We start from the raw sequence: 20,499 nt of genomic DNA on the forward strand, positions 1-20,499 counted from the left end.
TTTGGATGCAATCTAAAAGTGTAGGTTTAACCACTAGTCGACTACAAATAGCTGCTCTCTCTGGAATTGGTGTTACTTCGATCTTCAAGCGTCTGAATTCTTCAATAATACACTGCTGATAAGTAAATGCTGCTAATTGCCCCTCTAATGATTTCCTACTCAAAGCATTGGCTATCACATTTGCCTTCCTAGGATGGTAATTGATACTAACATCATAATCCTTGATTAATTCTAGCCATCTATGCTACCTCAAGTTAAGTTCTTTCTGAGTGAAGATGTATTTGATGCTCTTGTAATTAGTGAAAATTTCACAAGATTCTCCAAAAAGGTAGTGACGCCAAATCTTTAGTGCAAAAACCACTACAGCCAATTCAAGGTCATGAGTAGGATAGTTCATCTCATGAATCTTAAGTTGTCTAGATGCATAAGCTATTATCTTTTCATGCTGCATCAAGATACAACTAAGACCCTGTTGGGATGCATCACTGTAAATTACAAACTTGCCGCCCTCTATCGTAAGTAAAAAGATAGGAGCTAAGATCAATCTCTGCTTGAGCTCTTGGAAGCTATTTTCATAATCATTTGACCACTCAAATCCCACCCCTTTTTCGGTGAGGTGAGTAAGTGGCAAGGCAATTCGTGAAAATCCCTCCACAAACCTTCTATAATAGTCTGCCAATCCAAGAAAACTACGTACTTCAGATATTGAAGTAGGCCTCAACCATTTGCTAACAGCCTCGATCTTCTTTTGATCCACCTTGACTCCATCCTTGCTGATTATATGTCCTAAAAAAGCCACCTCACCGAACCAAAACTCACACTTCTTAAACTTTGCATAAAGCTTTTCCTCACAAAGAGTTTGAAGTATTGTCCTCAGATGTTCCTCATGTTTTTCTCTGCTCTTGGAATAGATCAATATATTGTCAATGAATATCATAACAAACTAGTCCAAGAAGGTTTTGAAGACCCAGTTCATTAAGTCTATAAAAGCTGTAGGTGCATTTGTGAGGCTAAAAGGCATTACTAAAACTCATAATGGCCATAGTGAGTCTTAAATGCTATCTTTGCAATGTCTTCATTTTTTATCTTCAATTGGTAATAACCAAATCTCAAATCGATTTTTAAGAAGACCTGAGAGCCTTGCAGCTGATCAAAAAGATCATCGATCCAGGGTAGTGGATACCTGTTCTTCACTATGACTTTATTTAACTCCCGATAATCAATGCAAAGACGCATCGATCCATTGTTTTTTTACAATTAAAACTGGTGTTCCCCGAGGTGATACATTCGGATGAATAAAACCCAAATCCAGCAACTCTTGAAGTTGGGTCTGCAACTCTCAAAGTTTTGCTGGTGCCATCTTGTAGGGTGCCTTTGATATTGGTTCAGTGCTAGGGAGCATGTCTATGGTGAAGTCTATCTCTCTATCAGGTGAAAGACTAGGTAGATCTTTTGAAAAAATATCTGAAAATTCATTTACCACTTGAAGTTCATGAATCTCCTACTCTGCACGCTCCACGCCCACTACAGATGCCAAAAAGCCTAGGCATCCTTTCTTCATTAATCGGTTTCTTGAAGTGTTGAGAAAATATTGGTCATAGGAATCTTTCGCTCACCCTAGAAGAAAAATTCTGGCTTCTCTGGTATAGAGAATATAACCCTTTTCATTCTACAAGCTACTATAGCGTGATGTGCGGATAGCCAATCCATACCTAGTATAGCCAATCCATACCTCGAAGAAGCTAACTTTCTCATCCTCGCTCGCTGCTATATGTGGAACAAATTGCAACAACTCGGTGAACCTCGCCTCAAAGTCCACCACAGACATGCCTCATTGTCTCAACTCAAAGAACTCATCATATTTCTTCTTCTTTAAGGCCCGAGGATAATACTTCTCAAAGAAAATCCTCTTAAAGTTTCCCCAAGTCAGCTCCTTCTCTCGTCCAATGAACTGGCGCTCAATCATCTGCCACTAATGCTTTGCCCGATCCTCAAATATATAGGTCATCAAAGCAACCCTTTGATCCTATGAACAATCCAATACTAGTAGTATCTTCCTGATCCACATCAGCCATGCCTCTGCTTCAATCAGATCAATAGTCCTTCTAAAGGAAGGTGGAGATGCCTTCAGAAATTTCTCAAACACTGTACCCCAATCTAGACTAAGGGGCCTTGACTTTGATGTAGTCGGAGTCTGCGATGACTGTCCTCCAATGGCCTAAAAAAGGGTCTGTAGCACTGATATCACTGTATGAGTAGTAGGAACTGGGGTAGGAATGGGGATCTGGGCAGGGGTAAGAGTTTGGATAGGAGTAGGACCTTGGGTAGGAGTAGGACTTTGGAGTTTCCGATCCCAAACCAGGAATAGCAGTTGGTGCAAGAGTTGGCGCTTGAGCAGGAACCGACTCTTGCACCCTACTCCTATAAGGAGATAAACTCTGGGCAGCAGCTCCTCGTTGACGACGACGTGTATACATATTGCCTCTTCAAAATTTATAAATGAGATAAGAATAATTTTACTAAATATAATGAAAATTTTGTAACGAACCTGAGCTTATGCCACCGGACCTCCACACAACTCTAAGGGTGATTTAGGATGACTAAAATTTAGGCTCTGCTACCAACATTGTCACGACCCGAGATAGGAATTATGACCGACCATTCATCTCAATATGCTTGAGATACACAAAGCCTTACTAATACTTCCTAAGTGTACAATGGCAAGAATAAATAAACGAAGAAGATCTACTTTCTTAAATTTAAACTAATTGCAATAAACATAAAACAATGTTAATATTTTTGAGTCTCTAAATGAAATAAAATTAATATTTAATCTAAAGCATAAAATCCAAAAGAGCGGAAAGGTAAATAGGTGGGTCCTAAGTAGAGGTGGGGTCCGGGTGCGTCTCGCTCAGTCGCCACGCTAACTATTACCTAAGATAATAATAATAAAAAAGTCAAAATCTCACAAATTAGGTATTTCTATTTTAACCTATTAAATTGAAATTAAGATTGAGGGGTGGGAGAAGGCTTACCAAGGAGTCACGTGGTGGTCTCTGATGGCTCCGACGACACTCCGGCAGGCTGATTCCACGGCGTGACTCCGATGGTGAGAAAGAAGAAAACGAATGAGAAGAAGAAGAAAATGGAAAAGGATGGCACCAGTGCTGGGAAGAAGCCGAGGAAGAAGAAAGAAGAAGGGAGAAAAAGAAGAGGAGAAAGAGAGAAGGGGACCGAGCTGGCGGAGAGGGGGCTCTCACTGGCGGCTCAATTCCGGTGAACCCAAGAGTGAGAGAAAGAGAGAGAGAAAGAAAGAAACAAAGAGAAGGGAGGAGAGGAGAGGAGAGGAGAGGAGAGGAGAGAGAGAGAGGAAAAGAAGCTCACCTTGGCTATCGTGGCGACGGCGGCAGTAGCGGCGGTTCAGCAGTGATAACAATGAGAGAGAGAAAGATTTTGAGAGAGAGGAGAGTGAGAGAGAGGCTGTAAGAGAGAGAGAGAGAGGGGAGAGAAATAAAAAGAGAGAGAGACGATTGGGGGTTGGCGGCGATTGCGGCGATGCTAGGCCCATAAAGGCTAACTGGTCGCAGCTAGTTGGCTGTGACAGTGCTAGGGGGTGCGTGGCACCCTCATGCTGCACCCATTTGCATTGACACGAGACCGACCACACTATGGCCGTCCATGTCGCGCCCATAATAGATTTTTTTAAAGGATAGGTTGTTACAATTATACTGCCTTGTTTGGAAACTAGCCTAATATGATATTAGTAAAATATATGAAAGGTAGGTTTATAGCTCTAGCGGTACCCGGGGATGCAGGGTCAGGGCGGCTATTGAGCTGTGAGCTCTTTCCCGTTGTATGTGATGATTTTGTTATGCGCGATGATTCAGCTACAAGTAATAATTCTGCTCCGTGCGATGATTTACTATAATGGTAATGATGTTGAGAAAAGGCCTATGATTGGGGTCCTTAGTTTGATGGCTACAGATAACCACCGGTCATATGCAGCATCGCTAGTCATGTACGGGCAATAATACCGTGATACATTAGTTAGGGTCTTTTCATTCCATTAGTTATTTATTTTCATTAAAATAAAATTCCTAAGGGGTCCGGTTGCATATCATTTGGAGCTGTCGGAGGGGTTAAGAGTGCATCCTGTCTTCCATGTTTCCTTACTGAGGGAACGGATTAGAGATCATGAGGTCATTGGATCAATTATACCGGAGCTATTGGAGGAGACAGATCATAGAGCCAGTTTGGGTACTTACTAGGCGCCGACGATAATATGGTACCAGATTAGAGATGAAGATTCTAGTCAAGTGGCTTGGCAAGCCATCTAATGAGGCAATATGGGAGTTAGAGACTGATATTTTAGAGCGTTTCCCTAACTTTTCACCGTAAGGACAAGGTGGGGGAAGCGTGGTGGGCTGATATATTTAGTTAGGGTATTTTCTTATTCTATTAGTTGTTTATTTTCATTAAAATAAAATTTCTATAGGTCGCGTTCGAACGCCCTTGCAAACGTCTACCTCAAGTTCATAAAATAGAGAATGCAAAATATGCGTTCGAACATGATCGGGCGCATTCGAATGCCTGCATCGCGTTTGCATATACAGAGAACGCCTTTTGTGCGTTCGAACGCGATCGAACGCGTTCGGACGCGATCAGTGGGAATCTTCTAGAATTAGGGTTAATAATTATATTTTCGCTTGTTGGCTAGTCTCTATAAAGGTGTGGGTGGCAGCCAAAATTATAATGCTATTGGATTATTAATTTATTGCCTCCTATCTTCTCTCTATTCTCTCTACCCTAATGTCCCTCCTCCCTTCTCACCAACCTACCACCTCTACCGTTGGCAAGGTTTCTCTTAACTTCTAATCTCTCTCGTCTGTCGAGTCCTCACACTTTCTTAGGATCTCGATCACTTCTTCCCCGTCATCTTTATCTCTTAAACAATATCAACCATCTACCCTCATCTCTATTATAATTCATAACCCTAGCATCCACTCTATCCGTCACCACCACCATCATCCACAATATATCAAGTTTTTGTCATAGTTTGTGTTCGAATCTGCAAAGTGTGTAAATATTAAAAACATAGATCAGGGAGTTACGAATCGATTCCACTTAGTTTTGTAATTTTCTGACAATGCGATAATATTTGGTGAATATTTTCCCTCAGTTGCGCAGATTGCTTTCTACAATAAATTCAGATCATGAAGGAATCATTCCATAGCCCTATCATTGATATCAGAGCCTATCAATTTGGTACCGTAGACCCTACCATTAGTAGCAGAGCTAGGCGAACCTTAGACCTCCATTAATAGTTGAAACAAGGAAGATGACATCGACAAGGAGACTAATGGAGAGCATACCGATAAGGAAAGACTCAATCCATGATAACCATAACCGTGAGATCGATTCTTTTGGAGCAACCATGGCAAAACTGAGTCAGCCAATGCCCATGGGTTTGAATATGGGTTTGGCGGATGAACTTAGGGGCATATTCTAAATATTGTTGCATAGAGTTGACGTAATACAGAACGATCATAATGCTTTAAAAGAATATATCATGAATCAATCAGCTTCATCATCTCCTCAACAAAGATTGGTGCCTCAAGAAGGACTAACAGTGGGACAACATTAAATTGATACCTCATAGATCCCGGTGCAACATGTTAGTGTCAATGATCCTCTTTTACCTATGCCTATACATCATTCCTCACCTTCGTTACTGATACACTTAGTTAGAATCTTTTCTTATTGCATTAGGAGTTTATTTTCATTAAAATAAAATTCCTGTAGGTTACATTCGAACATAGGTATAAGTCACGTTCGAACGCCCTTGTGAACACCTTGTGAACGTCTGCATCAGGTTCATAAATACAGAGAATGCATATTATGTGTTTAAACGTACTTGGGCGAGTTCGAACGCCCGCGTTCGAACGCCTTTGTCGCATTGGCAAATCCAGAGAAGAGGCTTTTTGAGTGTGTTCGAACGCGATCGATGGGAATCCTCTAGAATTAGGGTTTCATATTATTTTAGGACTTATTGGCTGGCCTCTAAAAATATATGGATGGCAGCCAACTTTATTATGCTATTAGATTATTAATCTCTTACCTCCTATCTTCTTTCTAGACTTCTCCCTACTCCCTCTTCACCATCCTTCCACATCTACCATTGGCAAGGTTTCTCATCGGTTCTAATATCCCTAGTATGTCGAGTCACCCCTCTTCTTTGGGATCTCGACCACTTCGTTTCCTTCGTCTACTTTCCTTAATCACTTCCATAATCTACCCTCATCTCCATACTTATCCATAACTCTAACATCCACTACACCTATCACCACCACCATCACCCACGTTATTCTATATTTTCGTCCCTACTACAGTTCGAATCTACGAAGGATGTAAATACAAAAGTTGTAGATCAAGAAACTTTGGATCCAACCCAATTAGTTTCGTAATTTTATGACTACCGAAGAATATCTGACAAATATTTTCCCACTATTGCGTGGACTAATTCCAATAATAAATTCAGATCTTGAAGGAATCTTAGCATAGCCTATCTTTGGGTCTAGATCCTATCAAATTGGTATCAGAGCTTATCAATTTAGTATCAGAGTTCATCAATTGGTATTAGAGCTTAATAGTTACAAAACCCAAGAACGGCGGTGGTGGAACATGAGAGGCGAACGGCACCAATGTGCTTCGTCGATGAGGACGGTTGGCACTTTGAGAATATGGTTGATCCCTTCAGAGATGGTGATGGACGTGCTCAAGGATTTAGAGAAGGAGATCAATATGCACAAAGGTTCAAACTTGAACCAAGGATCTTTCGCAAACCCAACAATGCTATTCGGGGGAGAACTGCATGCTTGGACTTTCCAAAATTCCAAGACAGTGATCCAACGGATTGGGTGTTTTAAGTTGAACAATACTTTGATTGTCAAGGGACAGTGGAGGACGCAAAGGTCCAAATGGTAAGCTTTCACCTCCAAGGAACGGCATTGCATTGGTATAGATCGATTATTCGGGGTGGAGGATTTACCGGTTGGGCTGACTTTTGTAAGAGTATTGCATGTAGATTTGGGACAGCGGCATATGAAGATTTTGCTGCCACTTTAAGCAAAATGGTTCAGAAGACAACCGTTCTGGAGTATCAAATTGAATTTGAAAGAGTTAGTAGTCGTTTTGAGTCACCTTGGCCCGAGTCGACATTGATGAGCATATCCATTTCAGGGCTGCGGGATGAGATACAAGCGGATGTTCATGCTCTTTGTCCTACCACTCTTGAGGAGGCCTTTTAAAAGGCTGTGAGGATGGAGCAAAAATATAACACTCTCAAGATGGTAACAAAAACAAGTTGCAGCAACCGAGATGGGCGGTTTGCGCCTAGAACGCCGACAGGAAATTCTACAGGTTGAAAGACCAGCGGCTATAAGTATTAGATCACGACCACCTTTGAGACATTATTCCGATGTTATAGGAGGCACAAAACCCCCGTTCGTACTATCATGCCTGCCCAAGTGGAGGAGCAAAGAACGAAGGGCTTTTACTTTCGATGCGATGAACGTTTCGCCCCCGATCATTGGTGTTCCAAACCGATCGAGAGCGTGATGCTCATTGACGGTCTCGAGGAGGATAATGAGATTGTTGATGATGGAGAGTGTTCAGAGGACGTCCATGAGGAGGCCGTTAAGGAGGGCGCGGAGGAAGATATCCAAGCTGAAATATCGATGCATGCATATTCATGTACTTCTACGCTGAAGACGTTACAAGTAGACGGACTCATTAGAAAGCATTGTGTGCACATCCTCATCGATTCCGGGAGTACACACAACTTTCTAGACTAGTGGTTAGAGAGGAGATTAGGTTTGGATACTGAACCGGCCACGGGATTTGACGTGGCTATTGGAAACAGCACAAAGCTTAAAGTGAAGAGCTTGTGTCGCTGGGTTGATATACGAGTGCAAGGATACGAGATCATTGTGGACTTATATCCATTGGCACTGTGAGGAGCGGACATTGTCCGAGGCACACAACGGTTACAAAGCTTGGGAGCCATCACTTTTGATTTTCGGAGCATGTGGATGAAATTTAAGGAAGGAAACAAAGATGTGCAGCTTGATGGCGTTCATACTCCGCCAATTCCAACGATGCAGCTGATTGTGGGGCTGCCATGTGCGAGTGATTTTGCTTATCTTCTTCAATTAGGACCAGCAGGAGATGAGCCTTAAATGAGTCCAAATACTAACATCGAGTTGTCTAATTTATTAGACAAATTTGTGGGACTGTTTGAGGAACCAAATGAGTTGCCACCAAGGAGAACGGTGGACTATCGCATAGAGATTGCCTGGGGCTGCACTAATAATTGTGAGACCATATTGATATCCACATATGCAAAAGGAAGTTATCTCCAAGAGCCGAGATGCTGGAGCAAAGCCTCATTTGACTAAGTCATAGCTCATATTCATCGCCCGTGTTGTTGGTGCGAAAGAAGGACAGGACATGGTATTTTTATGTCGAATATTGAGCACTAAACGCTACTACTATCAAGGACCGGTATCCCATTCCGGTTATAGAGGAGCTACTAGACGAGTTTGTAGGGCGACTATATTCAGCAAGCTTGACTTGAGGGCTAGGTATCATCAAATTAGAGTTCACCCGGCGGATGTGCATAAGATTGTATTTCAGACTCCGGACAGGCATTACGAGTTCTAGGTGATGTCTTTTGGCTTCATGAATAATATATTTTGGCCTCTATTGCGAAGATATATTTGTGCTGAATTTGTTGAAGCAAAACTAGTTGAAAATCAAGAAGTCCAAGTGCCTTTGGGGAGTACCACAAGTGGAGTATTTAGGCCACATCATCTCAGCGAAAGGTGTAGCGGCAGATCCTCAAAAGGTAGCATGCATGACCGCTTGACCTATACCTACTAGCAGCATAGGATTGCGATAATTTTTGGGGCTGATCAGATATTATCGTCATTTCATCGCTGGGTATGGTAAGATCGCTGCTCCTCACTTTTTTGTTGAAGAATGACTCTTTTAGATGGATAGATGAAGCCACTACAGCCTTTGAAAAACTAAAATTGGCAATGATGATGGCGCCTGTTTTAGCGCTATCGGACTTTACCAAAGAGTTCATTATGGAATGTGATACGTTGGGAGTTGGCATAGGAGCTGTATTAATGCAAATAGGATGTCTCATTGCCTTTCTTAGCAAAGCTTTATCTCAAAAATCTCAGTAATTATCGATTTACGAGAGAGAGATGTTGACAATTTTGCATGCGGTGACAAAGTAAAGGCCTTATTTGATCAGTAGGCGATTCATTATTTGGACCGATTAAAAGAGACTTCCATAGTTTATGAAGTATGCATGTACATCTGACCTAGATGTTTTGAGATTGTTATAGGAGGTGATGGATGATCCGGAGCGCCATCAAGAGTTGGAGAATCGAGGCAGTTTGCTACTAGACCACGAATGCATTAGGGTGTGGCAAAAATTATTGGAACACTTCCACCAAACTCCAAAGGCTGGTCATGATGGTATCTTAAGGACTTATAGAAGGATATCTCAAAGTTGCATGTGGCTAGGATTGAGACGGGTCGTGAGGAGTTTTATCGGTGCTTGCAAAATCTGTCAAAGGGCTAAGGCAACCACGTTAAAACCGCCCGGATTACTTCAGCCTTTACCTATATCGGACTGTGTTTGGGAGGACATTTCTATGGATTTCATAGAGGGTCTTCCATTGGTACGTGGTTATTTTGTCATCTTTGTGGTGGTTGACAGATTGAGGAAGTATGCGTACTTTTCAGCATTGTCACATCCATTTTTAGCCAAGTCGGTGGCTAAAAATTTTGTTAGAGATGTTGCTCAGTTACATGGCATGCCACCATGATTGTCTCAAACCGTGATCGTGTATTTATGAGCGACTTTTGGACTGAGTTTTTTAGATTACAGGGGACTTTACTGAACTTCAGTTCGGCCTACCATCCACAGACGAACGGCCAAACCGAGGTGGTCAATCGAGGAATTGAGCAGTATTTGAGGTGCTTTGTTTGAGAGATGCCGAGACGATGGTAGGAGTTCTTATTGTGGGTGGAGTGGTCTTTCGACACTACGTACCACAGTAGCATTGACATGACTCTATTTTGAGGCGGTGTATGGATGCACGACTCCGACATTACGCTATTATGATCCAATGGCATCTGCAGATCGGACGAAGGTGGACTAAGCGTTGATGGATAGAGATGCCACATTGAGGAGGTTGCGTGCTCATCTTGAACTTGCTCAAAATCGCATGAAGCAAGTTTTTGATCGTAGCCATAGAGAGCAGGAGTTCGACATTGGCAATTTGGTGTTTGTGAGGGTACAACCGTATCGATAGGTGATATTATGTCCTATGCGTAACCAAAAGCTAGCTTATCGCTACTTTGGTCTATTTGGGTGTTGGAGCGTATTGGTCCAGTTGCATATCGTTCAGAGCTACCAGAGGGGTCGAGAGTGCATCCTGTCTTCCATGTTTTATTGCTGAGAAAATGCATTGGAGATCATGAGATCGTTGGACTAATTTGTGTACTTGCTAGATGCCGACGACGGTATGGTACCAGATTAGAAATGGAGATTCTAGTTGAGTGGCTTGGCAAGCCATCCAAGACTGATATTTTGGAGTGTTTCCCCGACTTTACACCTTGAGGGCAAGCTGGGGGAAGTGTGGGGGAAGCGTGGTGGGCTGATACACTTAGTTAGGATTTTTTCTTATTACATTAGTTGTTTATTTTCATTAAAATAAAATTTCTATAGGTCGCGTTCAAACGTAGGTGGGGTCGCGTTTGAACGCCCTTGCGAACGCCTATATCAGGTTCACAAATACAGAGAATGCATAATGTGTGTTCGAATGCTGTCGGGCCAGTTCGAATGCCATGTTCAAACACTTGCATCGCGTTCGCACATACAGAGAATATCTTTTGTGCGATTAAACACAATCGGCCGCGTTCAAACGCGATCGGCGGGAATCATTTAGAATTAGGGTTACTTATTGTCTTAGAACTTGTTGGCTAACCTCTATAAATATGTGGATGGTAGCCAAATTCATTATGCTATTGGATTATTGATTTCTTGCCTCCTATCTTCTCTCTAGACTGTCTCCTTCCTCCCTCTTCACCATCCTTCCACCTCTACCGTTGGCAAGGTTTCTCCTAACTTTTAACTTCCCTCGTCTATCGAGCCACCTTTGGGATCTTGACCACTTCGTTCCCTTCGTCTACTTCCCTTAATCACATCCACCATCCACATTCACCTTCATACCCATCCATAACTCTAACATCCACTCCACTCGGCACCATCACTATCACCTACGTTATTTCATATTTTCGTCCTAGTTGCAGTCCGAATCTGCGAAGGGTGTAAATACAAAAGTTGTAGATTAGGAAGTGGCTTTTATCTAAAACTTCAAGTTATTAGTTGGCTTATCTCTGACAAAACTTTCTTTTACAGATCTAATCCAATTAGTTGCGTAATTTTTGGACTACCGGAGAATATTTAATAAATATTTTTCCACGGTTGCGTGGACTGATTCTTATAACACATCCAAAACTTTTGCGCATATCTCAAGGTGTGTTAAGTTTTCATGATCCAGCTCAACCACCCTCACATGAACTAGTTGCGCGAATTAGTTCGGAACCCATGAACACAATTTGAGGCCCAAGTATGAGCTCAAGAACAACTGGTGAAACAACCAGGTGGACCCACATCATTTATTTGACCTGGACCTATATGCAAACCCATGGGCTTATAAGCACGATGCTAGCCAAAAGATCAAACTCGCATACTAGTCTCTTTGAAGATAAAGTTTCGGAAGTGTCGTGGATTGATATAATCTGTCCATGTAGGTTAACTTACTCGAGTCAATTGAGTTAAGTTAGGTTAGTTAGATTTGCTTATTATTTATAATTTCAAATAAAATGGATAATTTGCATGTGAATCCAATCTGCTATGACTTTAATCCCATAAATAGGAGTGGTCATGGGTAAATTTATCATCGTGGAATGATCATTGAGTTAAGCTATTTTATTATTTCGCTTTTATTTTTTATCATAGCTATTAGATCGTCTTATTTTTGTAGGAGTAGATCGTAACCCTAGATCCATTCAAAACTTTCAAACCTTGGTCACCATCCTCCACTATGAGCCACACCCTACTTTATGGTTGTTCACTATCATCCTTGGCCCTCCGCTATGATTGCCGCAACGTCAAATAGTTACCAATTTATCCAAATTCGACCTTTCCTCACTCTTTTATTTTTAATTTTTCACTCTAATCTCTGGTTCACATGAAACTAAAGCCATTAGATTTGTAGCTCGTGATGCCAGCATTTGATTTATCCTATTTTTTCTGCTCATACGAACGAACAAAATCTCATAATTTTATTATGTAAAGCCCCTGCTTGGCATAGGCACGTGCACGCCCACGTACTTACATGGGCACATGCGACACACGCGACAGGTCGGGCGAGGCCCGTCATGCACAGATACACTTCTGTACATATATAAGCATGACATCATGAAATAATACCTGTAAATATATCCATGCTCACATAATCCAACACTAAATAAATTATACTACCAATCAAATAAGCCTGTTAACGTATGAATGTTCAAGTCCACAACAACTACACTAGACATCTACATAATCTAGTAGGGCACACACAAGCCACGATAAACCATCAAGATATGACTAGAATCACTAATACAAGAGTACACTATAATCTGACCTGTATTATACAAATCACCGTCTAATACAAAGGAGTACAAATATCAAATAGTAGTATAACTCAATTTTTAGTTAAATTATTTTTTATACTATCTCACGTCTATAGCTCACCTTATTTTTGCTTTAAAATATCTCCTTAGGATATCTCAAATCGCTATCACGTATCATAATTTATAGAGGGTTAGAAAAGAAATAAAAAGAGAGTCATGAGCAAAAGGCTCAGTGAATAGACCTTACTCTGAATCAGTGATGCCAAACAAAGAGTAAGTCATGTACTAAATAATATAATTAGAAAGAAGTATGATGCAATATATGAGCATATATATATATGTATCCTTAATGACATATAAATAAATGAAATCAATTTTCATGAATGAGCATATTATATCCTCAACTAAAAATATATCTGATGATGAAATTTACAATATAAGATCACCGAATATGACAACATATTATGTATAACAATCATGATCCAATGATACTAGTCATATCAATTATGATGCATGATGCATGCCAACCACTAGATAATCGTATATGTTAGAGCCAGATGTAATCCACATATCTCTCACTATCACAATCATCTGTCTTAACTCTGACTATCATCCACCATGTGGGATTAGGGTACTTGGCCCCAAACTCGATACTCATCATGACACAAGCTTAGAGCATACCCTATCATACGCTAAGAATATCTCTAGAGATAAATCATATCCTATCATACGTTAAGGGTATCTCAGAACAAAATAATCATACACTGTCATATGCTAAGGGTATATCAATGATAGTTGTACTCTGTCATATACTAAGAGTACAACCATCAGCCATCACTATACTCTGTCATATGCTAAGAGTATGTCTAGTACTAGTCCGGGCTAGATACCGTTTCAGCTATCACATCATATACACAAGTATTTTCATAAATTTCTATACATGATAGATCATATGCATCTATCCAATATTGCAATAGATCATGCAACTCAGAAATTTAGGTGGTAAAGAAGCCAAGAGAAAAATGATGTAATGTAGACTCCAACTATATATCTAACACATGCATACTCCTACTAGTTTATTACATGCACACTTATGCTAGAGATCATTTCAGTATATAATCATAACAGTATAATCATCTCCAATCATTTCTATATATCACCAATATACTCCTATCCCAGATCAGCCTAATCAAATGCATGATAAAATATGCTTAACTGAAATTATCTCTAGATAAAGTCATATAATCATGCTAGAGGTTAAAACATGCATGTATATAATATATAATATATCCTAATTTGAGAGAGGCGTCTAGGGGATAAGACTACTCACATCTTATCATAAGACTCAACACATGTATCCCTCATGTCCATTAATCAATCGTCACTCATCGCTAGTGAGATCCTCGAGGTCTCGTATAAGGGGGTTCGGAGTCTGAAAATATTTAAGTAACATAAAGTTAGTTGTTTATCTGTTTGAGTAAAATATGATATTTTATTAGGTTTAAAATTAAATTAGATTCATATGATAAATTTAATTGTGATAATATTAATATGCTATTACCATAATTTATATTTATTTAATAAAAATCCTAGTTTGCTAATTATAGAATGAGTAATAAGTATATATTAATTTATCTTCTTTTTGTAAATAACCAAATACGACTATATATATGATTTAATAAAAATATAATTATAAAATAATATTATTAATAATTATTTTGTAATACCTACTCTTATTTAACTAATCATAAATTATAAGCAAAATACTCATCATCCTATTATACAAAAATAATGTACAAGTCTAATATTCCATTTTATACAAACTATTTGACAATAATAATATACTAAAATAGTCATATAAAATATAAATATAAATATAAATATAAGATTATTATCAATAAGACTACATATATTAAACTAATAAATAATAACTAAACTATAAATAAATTTATAGGCAATATTTATAATTATAATTAATAAATTATTATACTAAAAATACTTAGTAAAATTATATTAGTGAGTATAAATTATCAAAATAATTAATTATCTAAATAAACTAATCAATCTAACATTGGAAAATAATTATATAATTAACATAAAAATAATAATAATTCTTTTTGCTATAGTGTTGGGCTTGGCCTAGCACTATTGCAGCAAGAGGAGGAGGCACTGAGAAGGGAGAAGAAGAAAGGAAGAAGAAAAGAAAGAAAGAAAGAAGGAAAGGATGGAAGAAGAAGAAGAGAAGGGAAAGAGAAGGGGAGGGAAGTGCGGACTTGGGCCGGTGGGGAGGGCACCGACTGCTGTTGGTCAGTCAGTGGCCGGCCTCTCGTCGGCGGCTTGGCTCCAACGAGCCCGAGCTCGGGTGTGTGTGAGAGAGAGAAAGAGAGATTTAAAGAGAGAGAGAGAGGCGGTGGGCACGTCGACGTTGCGGCTGCGGCGTCGGTGGGCCTATCGGAGCTAGCTGGCGCGGCCTGGTTGGTGAGGTCGGTGGCTACGGGTGCGTGGCACCCTCAGCTCGTGCCACCCAGCATGGCCGGCCACGTTGTGCCATGCAAAAAAGTTTAATTAATTTAATTTATTTTATTTTATTTAGGGATAGGTTGTTACATATTATGTCTAAATTAGTCCATACTTAATTTTTAACATATAACCTCCAATCTATTATTAATAAGAAGGAATTGAAATTTCGTGCATTGAGATGCTATGGCCTTTGTTTTTATTGTTAACAAAGTGTATATGACTCTATGAACAACCAACAAAATCTCATAGCGAGAGATTTAAAGAAGAATTTGCAATTAGAAAGTATCATCAATTAACATAGGAATGTCACACTTCCTGCTAATGCACGTCCGCTCTTCAGCAGTTTATTTAACTTAATAAGGAAGCGAAAAACCAAACCATAAAAGAATTATCATCAATTTAGGACCGTGGCATCATTTACGGAGCACGTGTATGAAAACCATAGTTTTGGATTAGGTAATGCATTTAATATTGCTTTACTTCAAGCTTGATATATACCAAGATTAATACACTCATGCTTGCCTTAAACACAGCTTTAAAGGGAAAATCTATTCAATCCTAGATTACCATTAACTATCCTAACTAATATTCACAAACTCTAAGATGACAGGATCTCCTCCAAATTTTGAGGGGACAACCTTGGTTTGTTCCGAGCATTAATATTATTATTTTACTTATGCTTATATAGTGAACAAAAGAACAAAAAGCACCACAAAGGTGAAAAAGAAAAGAAAATTTAAAAAAAGGAAAAATAAAACTCTTGCACATCATGAGCTTCTTCGTTTCGTCTGAGAGGTCAGCTGATCACATATAGAACCCAAAATTACGCGTTCAACATCGCCGTCACGGCCATGACCATCCGCCGAGACGGCGACTAGTGCTGCCGCCTCGGCTCTCGCAACCCCACACCCCTCCCCAAAAGGAGGAGAAGGGCGAACGCGCACACACGCGCGCACACACACCAAGTAACCCTACCCGCCACGACCAACGCATGTCAGCATCCCGTGACGTGTCAGCTCCTGATGGGCGGGCAGTCTGGTGGGGCCATGAGGTGGAAGCCCTCCGGGGGGTGCATCGCCCATAGGTGTGGTGGGGGCAAAATGATATTCCCCAGTGCCCTCGATAGTTGAGATGACTCTCCTCCTTTTCCTTCCTTCGACCGAGTTCCCGTACAACACAAGTCTTCTGTTGTGAGGTAGAGAGATAAAAGAAGAAAGGGAAGAGGGGCGGGCGACGAAGAAGAAATCCCTTTCGCGACTTCCTCCTCCCCATCCCCCTTCCCCTCTCCAGGCTTCAGATGCCGCAGATTTGAGGGTTATAGCTGCGGATTAGAGGTGAGATGAGCTTCTCAGATTTTGAAAACCTCCATTTTTTGCTTCTAGTTTTGTGGATAATGTGCCCTATTCCATCTACTTTATCGATTTTTGATTGTTTGATGTGATTGGATTCTGCCGGCTTTTGTTCGGCGCATTTTTAAGGCGGGAAAGGAACAATAGGGCCTAATTCTTGTCAAATAAAGAAGAAAGGGGCAAATATGATGATGGGTTGAATTTATGCATATTTGTGAAAGAGTGAGAGAAAAGATCATGCTAGTTAGTTGGGGATTTCTTTCTTTCTTTTTTTCCCCTTTTATGCTCTTTTCTCCTTGTCATGGTGTTTCTCTTCATCGATTAGTTTGATTAGGTTATAGCTGAATTGCTCTATAGACGCGTTGCTAGTATATCCAATGGAGTTTCTTTCCTCCCATTGCTTTATCTCGTGGTACAGATAATGTGGATACATTATCTGAAGTTAGTTGTTGGATAGTAGATTCTTCTTAGCTGTGGGAGCTTCTCGTTTTAGAGTTTGCAGGTGGAATATAACTTTATATGCTCTTTTTATGATGCTCAAATTGATGAACTCTTTTCATGTTTCTTTGTGCCCATAACGATGCATGTGGCAGGGCTAAAGGCTCCAAATATGAGGGAAGAGAGCTCCTTGTGTGATAATGTGGTAGATGGGAATTGGCTGTTGAAGCGCAAGAGGAAACGGATATCATGTTCAATGGACCTGTCTAATGGGAAAGAGGCCATGCCACCACTTTCGGACTCTCCACAAAGTGGTCATTCTGTTAAAAGGAAGCTGAAAGGTCTCAGAGATATTTCCCAATTTGCCAATAAGATAAAAGGCCATGATGGTGTAAGATATTTCCTTCTCTTGAATATCTGATTTACATAGTTGCGTGTTGTTCCTTTACTCTTTTTGGATGATAATGTTGTTTACTTCATTAACTGGATATCTGAAAAACCTGTGTATTTTCTTGCCTCATGCTCCTTGCAAGTGGAGTTGGCCTATTTGTGGAAGCTGCATTGTAAATCGATGCATGGATTGAGAAGCTAATAGACATTAGTGTAAAAGTGAACAAAAGTAAGTATGCACAGATAAATCTCTTGAAGATAGTGATCCTACTTATGGCCGAGGAGTCCTATGACAGGTTGATGTTATTGTTACTCGTACATCATTACTATTCACATATTACAACTTTATAGCAATTATACAGCTGGCCTACCATAAAAAATATGCTGCTAACAATTCTGGCTAGTATGATAGACAAATTGTTGTTTTGATGCATGGATTATATGATGGTAGTAGAAGCTTCATAGTGGACGAGATGAGACATATAGGAAGTAAAACAATAAAGGTCACAAGGAAGATTCTCTGAATGCTCAGCATTTATAATTTTTTAGAATAATGAATGCTCATGACAGTAAATATGTCAATCTTCTTTACTCCCTCCCTGAAACCATCTTGTCAATATCATGGAGGAAAAATATGGGAAACAAAGTTTTAGGGGTTTATTGTAGTCTTTTCTTCAGGAAATTCAAAATGTACTGTAGTACAAATTTATTAGAATGCTACCTTTGTTGGCTGTCAAACATTACATACACTATTTTTATTTGTTTTTACAGCATATTTACTTATCTTTAGCATAACATATTCTATTTCACAGTAGCTGCCAGTATACTCTTTTATTTATACCCTTTTACGAGTCCCCAAATTTTATGTAAAACTTGGACAGTAGTACTGACAATCAAAGTCTTTTCTTCTATGCTATAACTCTGCTTGAATTACCTCAAATTCTCTCTTTCAAAATCATATTTTTTCTGTGTTATATTGACTTGTATTTCCCTGCAGTATTACTTTGAATGTGTAGAATGTGATCTTGGTGGCAATTTACTATGCTGTGATACTTGTCCAAGGACTTATCATTTGGAGTGTCTTAAGCCACCTCTTAAGGTATTTTTAGAGTAACTTTGTTTCTTTCTATGGTGAAAATTAGGATGTATTGAAATCTATCGTAACTCATTTTGCTTCTTCAAAAAAGCGCACACCGCCTGGAAAATGGCAATGCCCAAAATGCTCTGAGAACAAAGATAATATGAAAATATTGGGGAATGTAGAGGCGAGTTCTAGACGAGCAAGAACAAAGAGGGTTTTTGAAAATTCTAAGACACAGGAACTATACAGTCATGACAAGACTTCACTTTCTAGTAGAAGCTCCATCGTAGGAAAGAATAAATCCAATGACAAAGGAAAAACTCCTTTTTCTCATGGAGATTCATACAACGAAAAGGACTTGGACAGTTCCCCTGATGATTCTTCTCATAGTGCCAAGTCAAGGCACTCATTTGACTGTGAATCCAAGGATGCAGTTTCAAAAAGAGGAGATAAAAAGGTTGCAAAGAAAACTCTGTCACCGTTGCGTTGGAGAAATGGTTCTAAGGAGTTCCCTTCACTTGACAAAACCGTGAAGTCAGGCCTCTTAGACAAGTCAATGGAAGACAAATCTGATCTACATAATAATGGCGTAAAAGCAAAGAAGCTTATACTGCCATCATTTTCATCCACGCAGAAATCCAGTAAAAAGGAGAAAAAGATTAAAAGGTTAGAAAAGAAGAAGAGATCTGGAACTGAAAGGTTGAAAGCTATTAATTGTGATTCATTTAAGGAAGCATCTTCCTGTCCCAGTAATAGCGAGTTACCTTCAAAGGGAAAATCATCGGATCAACGAAATTCTGCAGTGAGCACAAAGGAAGAATCTAAGAAAATTCGATCTACTGATCGAAAACAGCGTGAGGTAACTTTTCATCTAACTTCCTTACATGCACCAGTTTTTGTCTATATCATATGCATGAAATCCATGTCTTGCACGAATGCTTTTGCATGTGAGACTTGTGGATTTCCTAGAAAGTGAGCATTGTCGGTATTATCCGACCTTGAAATATTTATTCACAAGAGTTGCTTTCTCTTAATTATATTGTTTGTGATTTGCTTTAATTATCTTTGGAAAGGAAGTACCATATATCAGCTCCACAAATAGGTTATACATTCAACCTTATATTGGAAATCTTATGTTAAAAAAATGGTCTTTGGATTGTCATAGATTATCATGTAGATGCATCTCATATGTAAAAATTGGTTGTCAAGTTTATTTTGCAATGTTGGATATGAGCATAAGAGATGGGATATCACAATGTTCTGAATGTCAGTATTAGCTGCTAGTAAAAATGCTATATTTGCCATATCAACATGACATAACAAAGATAAATGGACTAGGGTTGTTATGTGAGCTTGTTAACTTGTATCCAGGTGAGGTGTCCTCTCCATTCTCATAAGCTCAAGCTCAGATATTTTCTTGGACAAACGTATCATATTTGATTGAGTTAAAACTGTGAATTCTATTATGGCTACAAATTAGGATTCAATCCCACAGTCCAGCTAAGTGGTTTTAGCTAATGTCCCTTAGTTTTTCTTTTAACTTTTTTATTTCAGGGAAATTTTGGATTAGATTTTGGCCTAATTCTCAGCAGCAGGATTCTTCAATAATCATATTTAGTTAGGCTAGAGTCCTGTTTTGGTTAGTATAAGTCCAAGTGAAGTTAGGACTCCCGTTGCCTGGTGTTAAGACCTTTAGTTGTCCATATATGGATCCATTAAGTGACTAGTTCCTATAAGTAATAGAAAAATGTCCATGTCCCAATAGGCTTATGAATGTTTCCTACACTATGACTTGAAAATTTCAGAGGAGATAGGATTACTAGTTCGACTAGGTTTAGAGATATGAAAAAGATAAAACTCTTAAGTCAAAGTGACAATTAAAAACCAAATGCGAATTGGTTTAGGAAAACCGTATCCTACTAGCGTTAGAAAAACTGATTAAGAATCGTATTTAGA

General features: G+C 39.4%; 1 protein-coding gene across 2 annotated transcripts in view; it reads left to right on the top strand.

Annotated features, from left to right (window-relative positions):
* Window positions 1–16,108: 16,108 nt before the first annotated feature.
* LOC140759417 (protein CHROMATIN REMODELING 4) overlaps window positions 16,109–20,499 on the top strand; it is a 36,019-nt gene continuing 31,628 nt past the window's right edge. Inside the window, exons 1-4 of one of the 2 annotated variants that reach the window (XM_073095974.1) lie at window positions 16,109–16,619; window positions 17,228–17,463; window positions 18,460–18,561; window positions 18,650–19,402. In XM_073095974.1, the coding sequence (XP_072952075.1) occupies window positions 17,245–17,463; window positions 18,460–18,561; window positions 18,650–19,402 (1,074 nt within the window). In that variant the 5' untranslated portion in view covers window positions 16,109–16,619; window positions 17,228–17,244. Of the gene's footprint in view, window positions 16,620–17,227; window positions 17,464–18,459; window positions 18,562–18,604; window positions 19,403–20,499 lie in introns of both variants that reach the window. The other variant, XM_073095975.1, reaches the window with a different exon arrangement.

This window comes from Typha angustifolia, chromosome 4, assembly GCF_048772165.1.
Source record: "Typha angustifolia cultivar Huaian chromosome 4, ASM4877216v1, whole genome shotgun sequence".
In the NCBI taxonomy this organism is placed as follows: domain Eukaryota; kingdom Viridiplantae; phylum Streptophyta; class Magnoliopsida; order Poales; family Typhaceae; genus Typha; species Typha angustifolia.